This window comes from Dreissena polymorpha, chromosome 14, assembly GCF_020536995.1.
Source record: "Dreissena polymorpha isolate Duluth1 chromosome 14, UMN_Dpol_1.0, whole genome shotgun sequence".
NCBI classification, from domain to species: Eukaryota; Metazoa; Mollusca; class Bivalvia; order Myida; family Dreissenidae; genus Dreissena; species Dreissena polymorpha.
This window is the reverse complement of record NC_068368.1, coordinates 18,290,401-18,305,725: the sequence shown is the minus strand read 5'-3', so window position 1 is coordinate 18,305,725 and position 15,325 is coordinate 18,290,401. Positions and strand designations below refer to the sequence as shown.

General features: G+C 34.9%; 2 protein-coding genes across 3 annotated transcripts in view; one reads left to right on the top strand and one right to left on the bottom strand.

Moving 5' to 3' along the window:
* The window catches only part of LOC127858421 (ectonucleoside triphosphate diphosphohydrolase 7-like), a 50,392-nt gene that overhangs the window by 12,700 nt on the left and 22,367 nt on the right, over positions 1-15,325 (bottom strand). For both annotated transcript variants that reach the window (XM_052395565.1, XM_052395566.1), the window contains exon 4: positions 697-866. In XM_052395565.1, coding sequence (XP_052251525.1) covers positions 697-866 — 170 coding nt within the window. The remainder of the gene's footprint in view (positions 1-696; positions 867-15,325) is intronic.
* LOC127858423 (uncharacterized) lies at positions 4,381-13,780 on the top strand. The gene is made up of 3 exons (XM_052395576.1): positions 4,381-4,819; positions 10,036-11,162; positions 11,737-13,780. Exons 1-3 carry the CDS (start codon positions 4,491-4,493, stop codon positions 12,102-12,104), a joined length of 1,824 nt encoding a protein of 607 aa, XP_052251536.1. The 5' UTR covers positions 4,381-4,490; the 3' UTR covers positions 12,105-13,780.

The following is a 15,325-nucleotide window of genomic DNA, read 5'->3' as shown; positions in this document are numbered from 1 at the left end:
TCTACTGTCCAAGGCCAATGCACATGTGAAGTATTAAGCCAATCAGTCAATTCGTTGATGAGTTATGGATCGGAAACGAACTGGTCTACTGACAGACAGACCGACCAACATACAGCAAAACAATATACTCCTTCTTCTTCGAAGAGGGGCATAAAAATGAGTTGATCTCATTTCACCAAAAAAAAAAGTTATGTCATTGATAAGTTTAAGAATACAGGTAGGTAGCTGAAAAAAAATTCTCAAAATGTTAGCTGGCTTGTGTTTCATGATAAGGATATTCATAATGGTTGTATAACATGGGGAAAATGGTAATGCATGCAATAAAATGTAATATTCTGATGCAGACAAAAACTATGTTTGGGACTAACAGTGACACAATTCTGTAAGTTGTTTGATAAACTAAATGAGCCTCATTCTGGGAAAACTGGGCTAAATACGTGTGTGCAAAGTGTTGTCCCGGATTAGCCTGTGCAGTCTGCAAAGACCAATTTGGGACAACACTCTCGGCTTAAGCTGGATATTTGTTAAGAGGAGCCTTCCTTTACAAAAACATTGCCATAATAGCAGAAAGTTCGTTTCTTAATAGCCTGTGCAGACAGAAGAGGATAATCTGGGAGGACACTTCACGCACATTCATTAAGCCCAGTTTTCCCAGAGCAAGGTTCTATTGAATGTCAAAGTGCACCAAGGCCTTACATTTATCAGCATCTCCATGATTGAACTTCTGCAGTGCATAGTTGGCAGCGATCCACGCATACACACCCTCTAGTTTACCACTGATCACCTCAAAATTGTTCTCGGCTATCACAAAATCAAACTTCTTTGGAATGTCCCGCTGCAGGTCTTGCAGTATGGCTTGCTGGGAACTGAAAAAACAAAAGTCATTTCTACATGAAAATTCATGATAGGTGGAAATGTCTTCCCTGGTCAGCCTGTGTGGTCTCCAAAGGCTAATTTGGGATTACATTTTACACGCATGCACTAAGACCCATTTTCCCATAGCACAGCTCATTTATGTCTTTCATCAAAAGCAGATAGGACGATCTTGTTTACAATGTAAAAAATACATAATCTCTATATTATTATGCCAGAAGTCAGTGCAATTGGTCTGATCGTCCATTCTCAATCATAATCAAAAGAAAAACATTAATCAACAAGATGTGTTTGTGAAACACTATGTCACCCCCATATATTTGTCCTTTGACCTGAAAGAATGACCTTGACCTTTCACCACTCAAAATGTGCAGCTCCATGAGATACACATGCATGCCAAATATCAAGTTGCTATCTTAAATATTGCAAAAGTTATGGTCAATGTTAAAGTTTGATGCAAACAATCCAACAAACAGACAGGGCAAAAACAATATGTCCCCCAGTATAGACTGGGGAACATATAAAGCAGTGTTGTTTCGGCTGTGTAAACCTCATGCGTGTGTATGAAATTGTGACTCTCCTAGCAATCAAGTCCTCAGGTACAATCCTTACCCTGGAAGCACTCTCATGATATTCTCTGAAGACACCACGGCTTTGATTGTACAATGTAATGTTTTTCAGTCGCCTAATATACCCACCTCAAAAAAACATTTGAATTAAATATTTGAAGTTGTCATATAATAGTATAAAAGATCACAATTTATCAAACTAAAACAAGTTATAAGACCATGCCCACAGATGAGATTTTCCAATTTCACAAAATTTATTTAAATTTTCAAGCCATTCTGCAAATAAACTACCAACACAGAAAATGCCTCAATCAAGACTGATTAAAGCTATTGAGCTAATGTGACCCAAATGCAATCCAAACCTAGGTATGCATGTATGTCAACACATATCATCCAAGAAACTTTTGAAAATTTAATATAGTTTACCACTACTCAAAGGCAAAGGAAAACGACTAAGCTTATAACAATCTAAATTACAGACTAAGAAATTTCTTGGTTGTTATTACATTATTACATAATCCTTTCCACCATTAATTATGAGCAGCACCATTTACCTGTAGGGTTTGCCAAGCCATTTTGGGAAAAGGAGTCTGGACAAATTGGGAATTTTATATCAACAAATACTGTAAAACCATTAAAATTCGTGTGGTACGAATTTTCGTGGATTTCGTTGTTCCGCTGAATTGCAAATTCAAGTACCAACGATTATTTTAACATTTTTAATCCGAAATCCGTCCTTTCCAAATGTCAGTGCCGACATTCTTTATTATTTTCGGTTATCTGAGATATTTGATTGAGATATGCTAGGTAATACAATATGTTGTTTTCTTGATAAATGTTAGGGTAATAATACTTTTTAAATCAAGCACAGAATTTAAACTGTACATCAACGATTGTTCTCTTTTACGTGACATCGTCAAATTAACAGTTTGCAGATTTATCACATATGTCAATTAGTGCCAATTAAAGTTAAAAGAGACATAACGGTTTTCACACCTGCATTTCGGGGACCTTATTACTCAATTGTTACTACTAGGGAACCGATTGAGCAGAGAATTGCAAATATTGTCAAAACAACATTGATGGCAATTAGCGAGCGGGTACCCACAGGATCGCTGCTTATTCGCTCTTATCGACAATTATCAGCAACACTTTCATGCTTCAATGCACATTTATCACAAGCCTTGCTGTCAACACACATTAGCAGATTATTCTCCCTTATTACTCTGGTTGTTTTAAGAAAAGTTTAATGATTATGACTGTCAATCTTCCCCGAAAATTTGAAATCCACGAAATTACGTGTCAACGAATTAGTTGTTTTTTATTAAACCATGAAATTTCATACCGACGAATTTCTATACGTTTACAGTACACTGTAACTCCATTATATCGCGGTTCGCGGGGTCCAAAGATCGCAATCACGATATATCCGATGCGCGATATAATTTGTCAGGTCATTCATTTATGTATATATGTATGGATTTATAGCATAGTTCAGCAATTGCAAAACACGCTTTTGAGGTACCTTATTGCATTATGTGTTAAATCCATGTGTTATACATACCGGTACTGACATATCAGGCATTTTCTCTGCCATTTTGGGAAAAAATCTCATAAATTATATTTATATAATTTGTTAGATGTTTATGAAATAAAATTGAGATATAATAATCATAAAACACTTCTGTCTTTAAAAAACAATACAAAAATACATCATAGGTGTTGTGATGGGGAGTAATTATTATCCAGTAACTGTGTGGTTTAGATAATGAAAATAGCGTGAGCTATAATAATGGAATATATTAGGGTAACTCGCCCTTGAGTCGGACGGGTTAGCGGTATAAGTCTATAATACAAAGCTTTGTGATCAAAGCCGGGACTCAGTTTTTGCAGGCTTTAAATATCATATCATATGAATCTATTTAACGAATAATTATTTGATTCCCAGCTTATGTGCATTGAAAAATAGTTGAATAACAATACCCACTGAATTCGCCCATGAGTCGGACACATTCGCCCTTGACACAGACACAGATTTGTATTTAGTATTTATTAGGTTATTCATTCCACATATTTATAAAAATGCAAATTGCAAAGTAACAGCCATGTGTTGATTTTATAAGTTTATTCTTTTGTCAACATGTTGACGAAAATAAGTTATAAAAAGAGGAACATTGACATGGTCACTTGTAGTGTCTGTCCGACCTTTACAACAGCGGAACCATTTGTATGAATGGGGTTGACAAAGAAAAGTACAAACATAAAAAGATAAAACATTGTTTGATTCTTGTTGCTTGTGAGCTATGGGATTCTTTAAAGAATGATTCATGCTAATTGGAATGAATATGTGGTTAATTCTCATCTGTATGCCTCTGCCATTACATTAACTCATGTTCGCCATAAGGGCGAATTGCGTTCGTCTCAAGGGCTAATTAAGTTGTAATTAATTTTTTACTGTAATTCCTATACAAAAGAGCAAACCACTGAAAATTACCTTTCATTATTATTGAATAAGGTTATGTTTTCAATATAAAGTCATTTGTGACTGCTGTCAAATGTATCTGACCAAAATGCCGATGGTATAAAGATAATCGATAATTGAAAATTCTGAATTTTCCGTCACCAGAATTAAAACTTTAACAAATCCAAATTCATCGTGAGATATTATTTGATAACATTTCATTTCAAAATTTTATTTCTTTTGAGTATGAAGGGTAAATTGTTCATTATAACGTCAAAAAACTTGCTAAACAAAACTGATCTTTAAAAACTACAAAGATAAAAATGTCCGACTCAAGGGCAAAATCGACTCAAGAGCTAGTTTCCCTATCTGTAAGGAATGAATTTAGAAAAGTAATGTCTGTTTAAACATGCGAAGTTACCGACTATATATGGGAATGAAGATAAAGGTAATCTTGTAGCATATCATATCAATCCCTATCTATCATGTGAGTAGACAGCATGTGAAGATGCTGTGATGATGGTTCAAAGAGCAGAGTTTTGCTTTACAGATCAACTTACATTTCAACGTCTCATTAAGTTAAAGCAATGGCCTCCAACTATGAAAGTTCAATTCATGGAGGATCAGATGTGTTCTTTGACTTTTCTTGCTTCTACTGTCAGGAAAATGACAAGAACACAGAGGCTGAATTTTACTGTGAGAAATGTTCCAAGTCATTTTGTGGGAAATGTGTGGAGCTCCATAACACACTTTTCAAAAAGCATGCAGCTTTGGGCAAGAAAAACATCAGCCAGTGGCCAGAGACCAATGTGGATGCACTAGAGCAATGTCAGGAGCACAAGACAGAAAAACTGACAGGATTCTGTGAGGACCACAATCAGCTGACATGTCACATCTGCCATATCTACAATCATCAGTATGTATCATGCATTCTTTATTTAAATCTGTTTGGGCATAATGTTGTTATAAACTTTTGACCATCCTTCTTGTCCATTCGAAATAAAAATGACAATTAAGAGTGCCATGTTGAAACTAAGACGCAACGATACATTTTAACTGTCTAACCAAACTTTGCATCTTCTTAAAATCTAATAATAAGTTAACACAAGAGCTGTCAAAGACAACGCCCTCAACTTTTTTCGAGTGCCTGACAATATAACGTAAGCTATCATGGGGAAATTGTTCATATTCAATAAGATCAAGGTAATATAGTCATATTTTAACTGGAAGAGGACCATAATTGAAACATAATGATCGCTAATGTTTTAAAGAAGTGGGACCATGTTTAAAAAAAAAAAAATTGTGTGTGTGGGGGGGGGGGGGTAGGGTGGAGAGGGGAAATAATGTGGGTGGGTGGTCATTTATCAGATGATATTTCAAAAATAAGAAAAAAACAAGAGCTGTGTTCGTAAAACACAATGCCCCCTACTGCACCACTTTGAAGCCATATATCTGACCTTTGACCTTGAAGGATGACCTTGACCTTTCACCACTCAAAATGTGCAGCTCCAAGAGATATGCATGCATGCCAAATATGGAGTTGCTATCTTCAATATTGCAAAATTTGACCTTTGACCTTGAAGGATAACCTTGACCTTTCACCACTCAAAATGTGCAGCTCCATGAGATACACATGCATGCCTAATATCGAGTTGCTATCTTCAATATTGCAAAATTTGATGTTTGACCTTGACCTTTGACCTTGAAAGATGACCTTGACCTATCACCACTCAAAATGTGCAGCTCAATGAGATACACATGCATGCCAAATATCAAATTTCTATCTTCAATATATATATATATATTGCAGAATTTGACCTTTGACATTGACCTTGACGGATGACCTTGGCTTTGACCTTTCACCAAAATGTGCAGCTCCATGAGAAACGCATGCATGCCAAATATCGAGTTGCTGTCTTCAATATTTCAAAATTTGACCTTTGACCTTGAAGGATGACCTTGACCTTTTACCACTCAAAATGTGCAGCTCCATGAGATACGCATGCATGCCAAATATCGAGTTGCTATCTTCAATATTGCAAAATTTGACCTTTGACCTTGACCTTGAAGGATGACCTTAACCTTTCACCACTCAAAATGTGCAGCTCCATTAGATGTATGCCAAATATCTAGTTGCTATCTTCAATATTGCAAAATTTGACCTTTGACCTTGAAGGATAACCTTGACCTTGACCTTTCACCACTTAAAATGTGCAGCTCCATGAGATACACATGCATGCCAAACATCAAGTTGCTATCTTCAATATTGCAAAAGTTATGACCAATGTTGAAGTTTTCGGACGGACGCACAGACTGACAGACAGTTCAACTGCTAATTGTTTTTTTGTTTTTTTTTTGGGGGGGGGGGGAGGGGATTCTGGGGTAGGGCGTGGGGGAGGATGGTTCGGGTGGAGTCCATAGTGGTATGTCAGGTAAGGGTTGTTTTGTCAAAGTATGAATCAAATCTGATAATAAATAAAGAAGTTATGGCAATTTAAGCAAAAATTATTAATTTGACCTTCAGAGTCAAGGTCATTCAAAGGTCAAGGTCAAATTCAACTTGCCAGGTACAGTACCCTCATGATAATATGAAAGAATTTGAAGTTTGAAAGCAATAGCCTTGATACTTAAGAAGTAAAGTGGATCTAAAAAAGGGTAATAATTCCATCTCAATGCAAACCAGAGTTATGCAACTTGCCCTGTACAGTCCCCTTACGATAGTAAGCGAGTTTTTCCAAGTCTGAAAGCAATAGCTATGATACTTTAGGAGTAAAATGGACCAAAACACAAAACTTTACCAAATGTTCAATTATCTAAGTATAAAAGGGGCCATAATTCTGTCAAAATGCCAGTCAGAGTTACATGTACATAACTTTGCCTGCACAGTCCACTTATGATAGTTAGTAAGTGTTGCAAATATGAAAGCAATAGCTTTGATACTTTAGGAATAAATTGAACCTAAACACAAAACTTAACCAAATTTTCAATTTTTAAGTATAAAAAAGGAACATAATTCTTACAAAATGCTTGATACAATTGTCTGTTCTTGTTTATAGATTGGGGTCATGTTGGTAAAGAAGTATGCAAAATATAAAAGCAATATGACAAGGTACATAGAAAATATTTGAGGTGGTTCACAAACTTTAACATAGATTTATCAATAATATGCATATTCTAAGTGGTAAAAGGGCCATAATTCTTACAAAATGCTTGTTACAGTTGTCTGCTCTTGTTTATGGATTCGGGTCATGTTGATAAAGAAGTATGCAAAAAATAAAAGCAATATGTCAAGGGAAATAGAAAATATTTGAGGTGGTAAGCAAACTTAAACATTCCAACACTCACGCTTACGCTGATGCCGAGGTGAGTAGGATAGCTCCACTATATATATTTCACATATAATAGTCGAGCTAAAAATGACATTTTTCATGTCCTTCCAAGTTACCCACAAACTCAATTTGATAATCATATTTGTTTGGAAAGTCAAATCAGTCCTGATGTCCGCCATTTGAAACTTTAATCTGCAGGTCTTTTTTAAGAGTTTGGCGACACAAAGATTCTGACCTTCAGTTGCAATTAAACCATAAGACAGAATCTTCACAATTTCCATGGACTATATGAGGGTTACATCCAGTTGCTATTATCAGTGTCTTTAGTACCTTGCCTCATTTTTGTAAAAGGAGAGTATACTGGAGAGACCTATTGGTGTTAACAGCATGACAAAGCCAACAAACTACTGCAATACTATGCATATCATACCCGTAGCCAGGGGGGATGCGTTGGGTGTGTTCGCACCCAGTTTGTTTTGACGAGTAAAAAAAATTTGTACTACATGATGCACCCAACTTCATTCGACGCAAAAACGATTATTTATCTATTCCCGGAATACAGTGAGTCTTCGTATTTAAGCGTTGAATTCAATATGCTACCAACAGGAAAGAGAGTACATTTGAGATTATTATTAACAGAATGTTATGCCAGCTTCGAAAATGACGGAAATTAAAACAAGGGACAAAATTGTCACAAAACCAGGTTTTCATTGTGAAAAAAAAATCTGATAAAGGGAGAAAACTCAAACTGAACTTTTGAAATGAACAAACAAAATTAACCCCCTTTGTAAGTTTGTTTTTTAAAAAAATCTATTTTTAGTCGTGGCGACCTTGACATTGGAGATATTGACGTGATTCTTTCGTGCGACACACCGTCCCATGATGGTGAACAAATGTGCCAAATGATTTTAAAATCTCACAATGAATGACATAGTTATGGCCAGGACAAGCTCATTTATGGCCATTTTTGACCTTTGAACTCAAAGTGAGACCTTGGCATTGGAGATATCGACGTAATTATTTCGCGCGACACACCGTCCAATGATGGTGAACAAATGTGCCAAATGATTTTAAAATCTGACAATGAACGACATAGTTATGGCCCGGACAAGCTTGTTCCGCCCGCCCGCCAGCCAGCCCGCCCGCATTCGCCAATCTAATAACCAGTTTTTTCCTTCGGAAAACCTGGTTAAAAACACCCGTTGACTATTGCCAAAGACTAATGAGTCACTGGTTAATAATTTTGCATTATACCACGATTTATAACAATTACACATTGTACACAGCATTTTCGACAGACTGCGTTGTCTTTTTGTTATATCCTCGTACAACCATTTGCAGATCACCTAAAGGGTTTTCAGACAAAAAATATCAGCTATGCTCAAGACAGGATAATTTTTTGTTGTTGTATGAAAAGAAAACAAATCATTCCTACAAAGCAATGTAGCTTTTTTGTAGTTTACCAACACCTAATGGCATCTGTTCGGCTCCACTTACAGAACTGTCCACAATTTTTATTTAATTAATATTTTTATTTAATAATTTTAATTATGTCAAACTTGACACTAGGAAATATGCCATACTCTTAAACAGTTGTTATAATGAATTTAAAACGTTATAACATATATGATCAGGTGGACTTTAATGTTTAATGTTCATTAACTGTGACGGATCTTGAACATATGGGCAAATAAGTCCATCTTTTTTCTTCAACATCCTGTTATACATTTATTAGACTTTGAGACGATAGGACTAGAAGTTTGTGGTTATAGGGTTATTATGAAGCCTTAATTGTTATATTCTGAAATTCATTTAGAAAAAGATAACTAATTTGTGAAAAATAGTTTTGAAAAAATAAAAGTAACCAGTTAAAAGATTTTGATTTCTGTTTAGTATTGATGCAGATTAGAGAAGACCCAGTTTTGTTAATCAGTGTTTGTTGTACAATACACTATTGGCACGTTAAGAGCAATGGTAGGCCTCGGGTACTATCCATAAAAGCAAACAAACAGTTGTTTTGAAAAAAATTAAATATTTCCTTTTAATTTGCTTGACTAAGGAATGGTAGAATTTTGGAATGGTAAAATACACCAATTTTATCAAGATTCCAATAAATAATGATATTGTATACCATTCTTATTGTTGATTTCATATTCTATCAATGTGTTGTTGCATATGTAAACAAAGAGTGTGAGCGCATACTAACTTCGGGTATAAAATAATGTATTTCCGTGACTGATCGAAAAAGGTGGTTATTGAAAACGACAGGGGGGAATACATGTATGTTATATCATATTCATGTCGATCAGACACTGAGTATAGTCAATGAAAGTGAATTTTCATTGTAAATGCTCTATAACTTCAATCTCTGAATACAGATAAATAGCCACCAGAATGCAAGATTTTACTTGTCATTTTCAAAATTTTCTATGGGGAGGACCCCCCGATAGCAAGAAGGGGACACCCTGTCTGCCCCCTCCCCCTACGGCTTCCCCACTTCGTTGCTCAATAAGTTAACAATCATTGATGGGAAAATTCGCACCCCCTTTTCAAAACTCTGGCTACGGGCCTGCATATTATTAATCAATTAAATAACATGACTAAAATTATTCACCCAGCCTTGGACAGGGAGGCAATCTGCACTAAAAACATTTCTTTTATGACCTTCAGTGGTTTGTTATGAGAATTTAACACTGAAAAAATATCAGGGAAAATTCTAAAAATTAAATTAGTTCTATAACCGCGATTATTAAAAATGCTTAGCAAATTACATACATGATTTAAAGTGGTGTACTTATTGCAGAAAATGCAGTCCTGTGATACTCATAGCTGACAGAGTGAGAAATCTTCACCAAAAAGGAGACTTTAATCTGTTGTCAGCAAATCTGGTTATATTAAATAGACAGTTGAATCAGAAGAAAGATGACTTTGAGGAAAGAATGAAGTCCCTTGAACAATCCTACAATACAATTCTGGAAGAAATCAATGCTTTACGCAAGAAAGTTAATGATGCTTTGGATGAACTGGAGAGAAATACTGTTAAGGAGTTGGACACACTACTGGCGAACATGAAGATGTCCATTCAAACAGACATTGAAAACTGCACAGATTCCATCAAACATATGACATGTGTACGAGAAGATTGGCTGAGAAGAAAAAATAAAAGTGAAGCAGTGAATTTTACCATGTATAGGAAATGCCTTGACCAGTCTCTAAAGACTAAAGCAGTTTTACAAGCAATGAATACAAAGAATGAGAGGACTCTGACCTTTAATCCTGCTACAACCATCCAACAAACACTATCCAGCCTCTCAGGATTGGGACAAATACTCGATAAAGTGAAACAATCACAACCTGCTAAAATCATAATACAAAACACAGAGACCAGGCAAGAAAAGCCTAACTCTTGCAACACAGTGCCCATTCAACATTGCCAAACAAGTGATGCGACCAAACCATCAATGATATGTGATCTCAATCAAGTCATCAGAGTGAAGAGTACCGGTAGTAGAATTTATTCAGTCAGAGTAAGCAGTGACGTCAAGAAAAGCATATCTGGTATCTGTGGCATCAGTGAGACAGCCACTAGAAAACTCCTCATCACAGATCGGGGTTACATGAAAGTTAAGCTCCTGGATCAGTCCTATAAGGTGGTGGCCCACTGTGACTTGCCTGGAACACCACTGTCCATGTGTAGCCTTGACTCTAATCTAGTGGCTGTTGCTCTGTATAACTGTGAGGTCCATTTCATCAGAGTGACCAATAGTCAGCTAGTAAAGGACAGGATGTTGAAACTCCAACATGGCTGCAGGGGTATTGCCCATCACCAGGGTAACCTGTACATTACAGATTGTAGTGCTCTGTATCACTATACTGTGGATGGAGGACTGGTGAGCAAGATGTACGAGGATAGCTCAGGATCTATGACAGGTAATCATTACCACTGTCTTTATTTTTATTTCCCACATTTAAGACCCATGCTATTGCTGTTATTGAAATCTAGAAGTAATCAGCTTTATATGCTGATAATCTTAATAAACACATTTATGCTTTGTAAATAATGAGTTGAACATGTTGCACCAAAATCTAACATGTGGCATTTTATGGAAATTCACAAACTTTAGATGACATGCAAATAAAGAAAGGGTTTTATAACAGTAAGTCAACAATTATTTATTGAAGTTAGACAATCATGTTTTTGATAATTATTCACAAACTTAAACACATAGCCAAATAATCAAAATAAAAAACTTCAATACAACAAATTCACAATACAACTGGTCTTTATATTTGACATTAATTGTACTTTATGTCAAATAGTTCTTGTATGTATATTGATTAATGTTTTTTTATTTTATTTTGTGTTTTATGTATGTACTAAATACTAAGCATTACCTGAACTTTATTACATAACAAGAACATTAAACTTACTACATTTTATAATCATTACTTTGTAAGCCACATATAAACAACCCACATATCATCCCTGTCTTCCATACCACAGTAACCTCCTGTGCAGTGAGTCCAGATGGAGACAGGATATACATAGCAAACTTGAACAAAAATAAGCTGGTCACTCTATCCAAGGATGGCACAGTAATCTCCACATTCACTGACCCTGCACTGAACTGGGGATGCGGAGATGTCCCACCTGGCCTCCATGTGACAGACTCAGGACAAGTTCTGGTGTGTGGAGGGTGCACAATCCTCCAGGTGGACAGGAATGGGAGACAGATACTGGCGGAGGTGATCACACAGAAGGATGGTGTGGCTAAACCTACATCTGTTTTCTACAGTACGCACACACTGACAGGCTCACTCATTGTGGGAATGAATAGAAATGATGACGTGTTAGTGTTTAAGGAACAGTGACTGTTGGAGTAGGATGATGTTCATTTATAATCATTTACATATTCATACAAACAGTTGACCAAGAATACAGGCTTGTATACTCTGTTATTTTAAGACACAGGGACAGTTGGAATAAGACATATTCAATATTCTCTGAATAAAACTGTAACCTATTTTCCATGAAACCAGTTTTTACCATAACAGTATTAATCTGAACTTGTAACTGAAATATGCTCACAACTAATTTGCACAAAAAACAACTAATTACTTTAATCAAAACAAGGTTTTAATGGATTGTATGCATATTTTAGAATAGTCTATTTAAATAATACTTTTGTGAGAATTAATTTTTCTTATTGTTTATGAATATATAGAGGATATTTGTTGGATTCGGTGGATTATCGATTTTAATTCACGAGTGATCATAGAAAATAATATTTTCACGAGTGGAGCAGCCACGAGTGAAAATATATATTTTCTATGATCACGAGTGAATTACAATAGATAATCCACTGAATCCAACAAATTTTCTTTTTATTTAATGCATTTTTCACAGTTTATATACATTGTTCAAGAGTTTAACTAACGAATTTTGCTGGGATAATGACTTCATTTCGTCAAAAAAATGACGTCATTTCACAGTAAACAATGAAAATAATCAATAATTCTCACTGATAATTTTCACTGTTTGAAACAGTGAAATTATCAGTTTTAATTTACTGATATTTCTCTATAAACCATCGGAAAGCATTAAATAAAAGAGTGATATTTTTCATGATGAGCATGTTAAGTACTTAAGTTAATATTTTTATGAATATTATCTGATCCAGTGTGTCACGCTTTGTTCCAATTTGTCCATATGATACCTAACAAATGACACATCAAATAAAATCAATATGAAACTCTGCCAGCAATAAAATGACATGGATTTGAAATCATAGATAAGCATTACCAGTAAGTCTTAAACCATATCAAAAGTTGTTTACTCTAGGCAGTCATCAACATCAAAGTATTGATCTTAGAAAGTTGCAGTCATCAACATCAAAGTATTGATCTTAGAAAGTTTCAGAGATGCAATGTATGGATCAATAAAAAGAGTCCTTAGTCACCCTTTTCAATGACTAAACCTTGATAACCATACATGCAAAGTTTTGTTTCAAAGAAATTAAAAGTGCAAAGTTTTGTTCTAGAAACATAAGGTGTTTAACCCAATGTAGTTTTACTATTTCTATAAATTGAACCCTATGTAGTCTCAAAGAGGCAAAGTCTTGGCCCATTCATAGCAGATACTATAGCAAACATAGTTGAAAATATACAAATTCAATAGTGTTTTGTTGGTCAAATATGCGGCCCATTTCCCAATATAAAAAAATATACAAAAAATTATGTTTCCCAAATGACTGCATACAATTCCCTATTGATGGTTTCCAACTAATAAATACATGTTTAAATTTTCATATTTTTAGCAACAGTGACCTTGACCCAACTGGCCCCAAATGCAACCCAATGCCAGAGATAGGAGTCATGCACGCACTTGAATTCCTGAAGTAGTTACAGAAATATAGAGGATATTTATTGATATTTCTTAAAGAACATCACAATATATTATTTATTGTCATTATATGTGTGTGGTGTAGCTATAGTTTTGTTGATATGTGTCAAGGATTTCTTGGTAAATAAAAGTTTTTGATAATATTTTACATGCATTTGTATTTGCCTGCATAGAATCATGCACTTGAAAGTGATACAATTGCTGGAAAAATATTGCTATTTTCTATATTTCCGCTCAGTGAAAGATATATAATCTTTTTTTAATGAAAGAAACTTCACTAATAAATGTTTTAAGTTTACTGAAAATCATAACCATTCTAAGTATACTTCTGGCATAAAAAACCTTAACCTGAACTTCAACTTACATGTAAAATCTTAACCTGACTATTATAAGAGATATGTACCTTACAGTTGCACACACACCGTACCTGACATTTAGAGATATGAACCCGTTGCACACACACCTTAACCTAACATTTAGAGATATTCACCAGTTTCAAACACACCTTAACTAGGGCTCACACGGGTCAAAAATATTCTTCGGGTCTCGTCGGCGGGTCAAAATTAAAATACCCAAGAAAATTTGGGTCGGGTCAGATAATACATAAGTTAATTAAAATAAAACTACATTAACTGTCATAGCATGTTTTAGCGTTCTTAAATATTCAACTGTTTGTCAAGTATAATGTTTAGAATGTTATACTTTTTATTGTTTTGATTTATTTAATAATGAATGAAATACTGAACTGCATTAAACTATTTATTCAGTTTACACAATGTTGTTGAACTTAATCAGCAAACGTAAGTATTACTTGGAATAGGGATCAAAAGTGCAATTTACAGGAAAAACAACCTGTCAAGCAAAAATAAAGCTTGTCTTATTTTGAGGAGGGAAGCAAAAATAAAATTCACTGTAAACTTCTACTTTGAAGAAAATATATTTTATAATACAAGTTTCTTTTTTTTAACGTCGCCATTGTGGGATCTGAATAACAAATTAAACTCGACATTTATGCTTTTGGTGCATAACTTCTATTCATGTATGACTATTTGTAATAACATCAATGCTTAACCTGATAAAGGGTGTGAGTTTACTTCACTTGTTTAAAAGAGATGAATTGACTACATGTTCAACATGTAATCTTGTACTTCGTACATGTACCTTGCGACCCAAACTAGTATCATTCACAGAAACTTTGACCCGGATCCGCGGGTATTTTTTTGATCCGCAGATTCGGTTTTTTTCGGGTACCTGTTTGAGAACTAACCTTAACCTAACATTTAGATATATGAACCTGTTGTACACACACCTTAACCTAACATTTAGAGATATGAACCTGTTGCACACAAACTTTAACCTCATATTTTGAGATATAAACCTGTTGCAATAAAACATTAACCTGACATTTAGAGATATGAACCTGTTGCACACAAACCTTAACCTGAAATTGAGAGATATGAACCACTTGCACACAAACATTCACCTGACATTTAGAGATATGAACCTGTTGCACACAAACCTAAACCCGACATTTAGAGATATGAACATGTTGTACACAAATCTTTACCTAACATTTTAGGATGTGAACATGTTGCGCACAAACCTTAACCTGATATTTAGAGATATAATCATGTTTTACACAAACCTTCACCTGACATTTAGAGATATAAACATGTAGCACACAAACCTT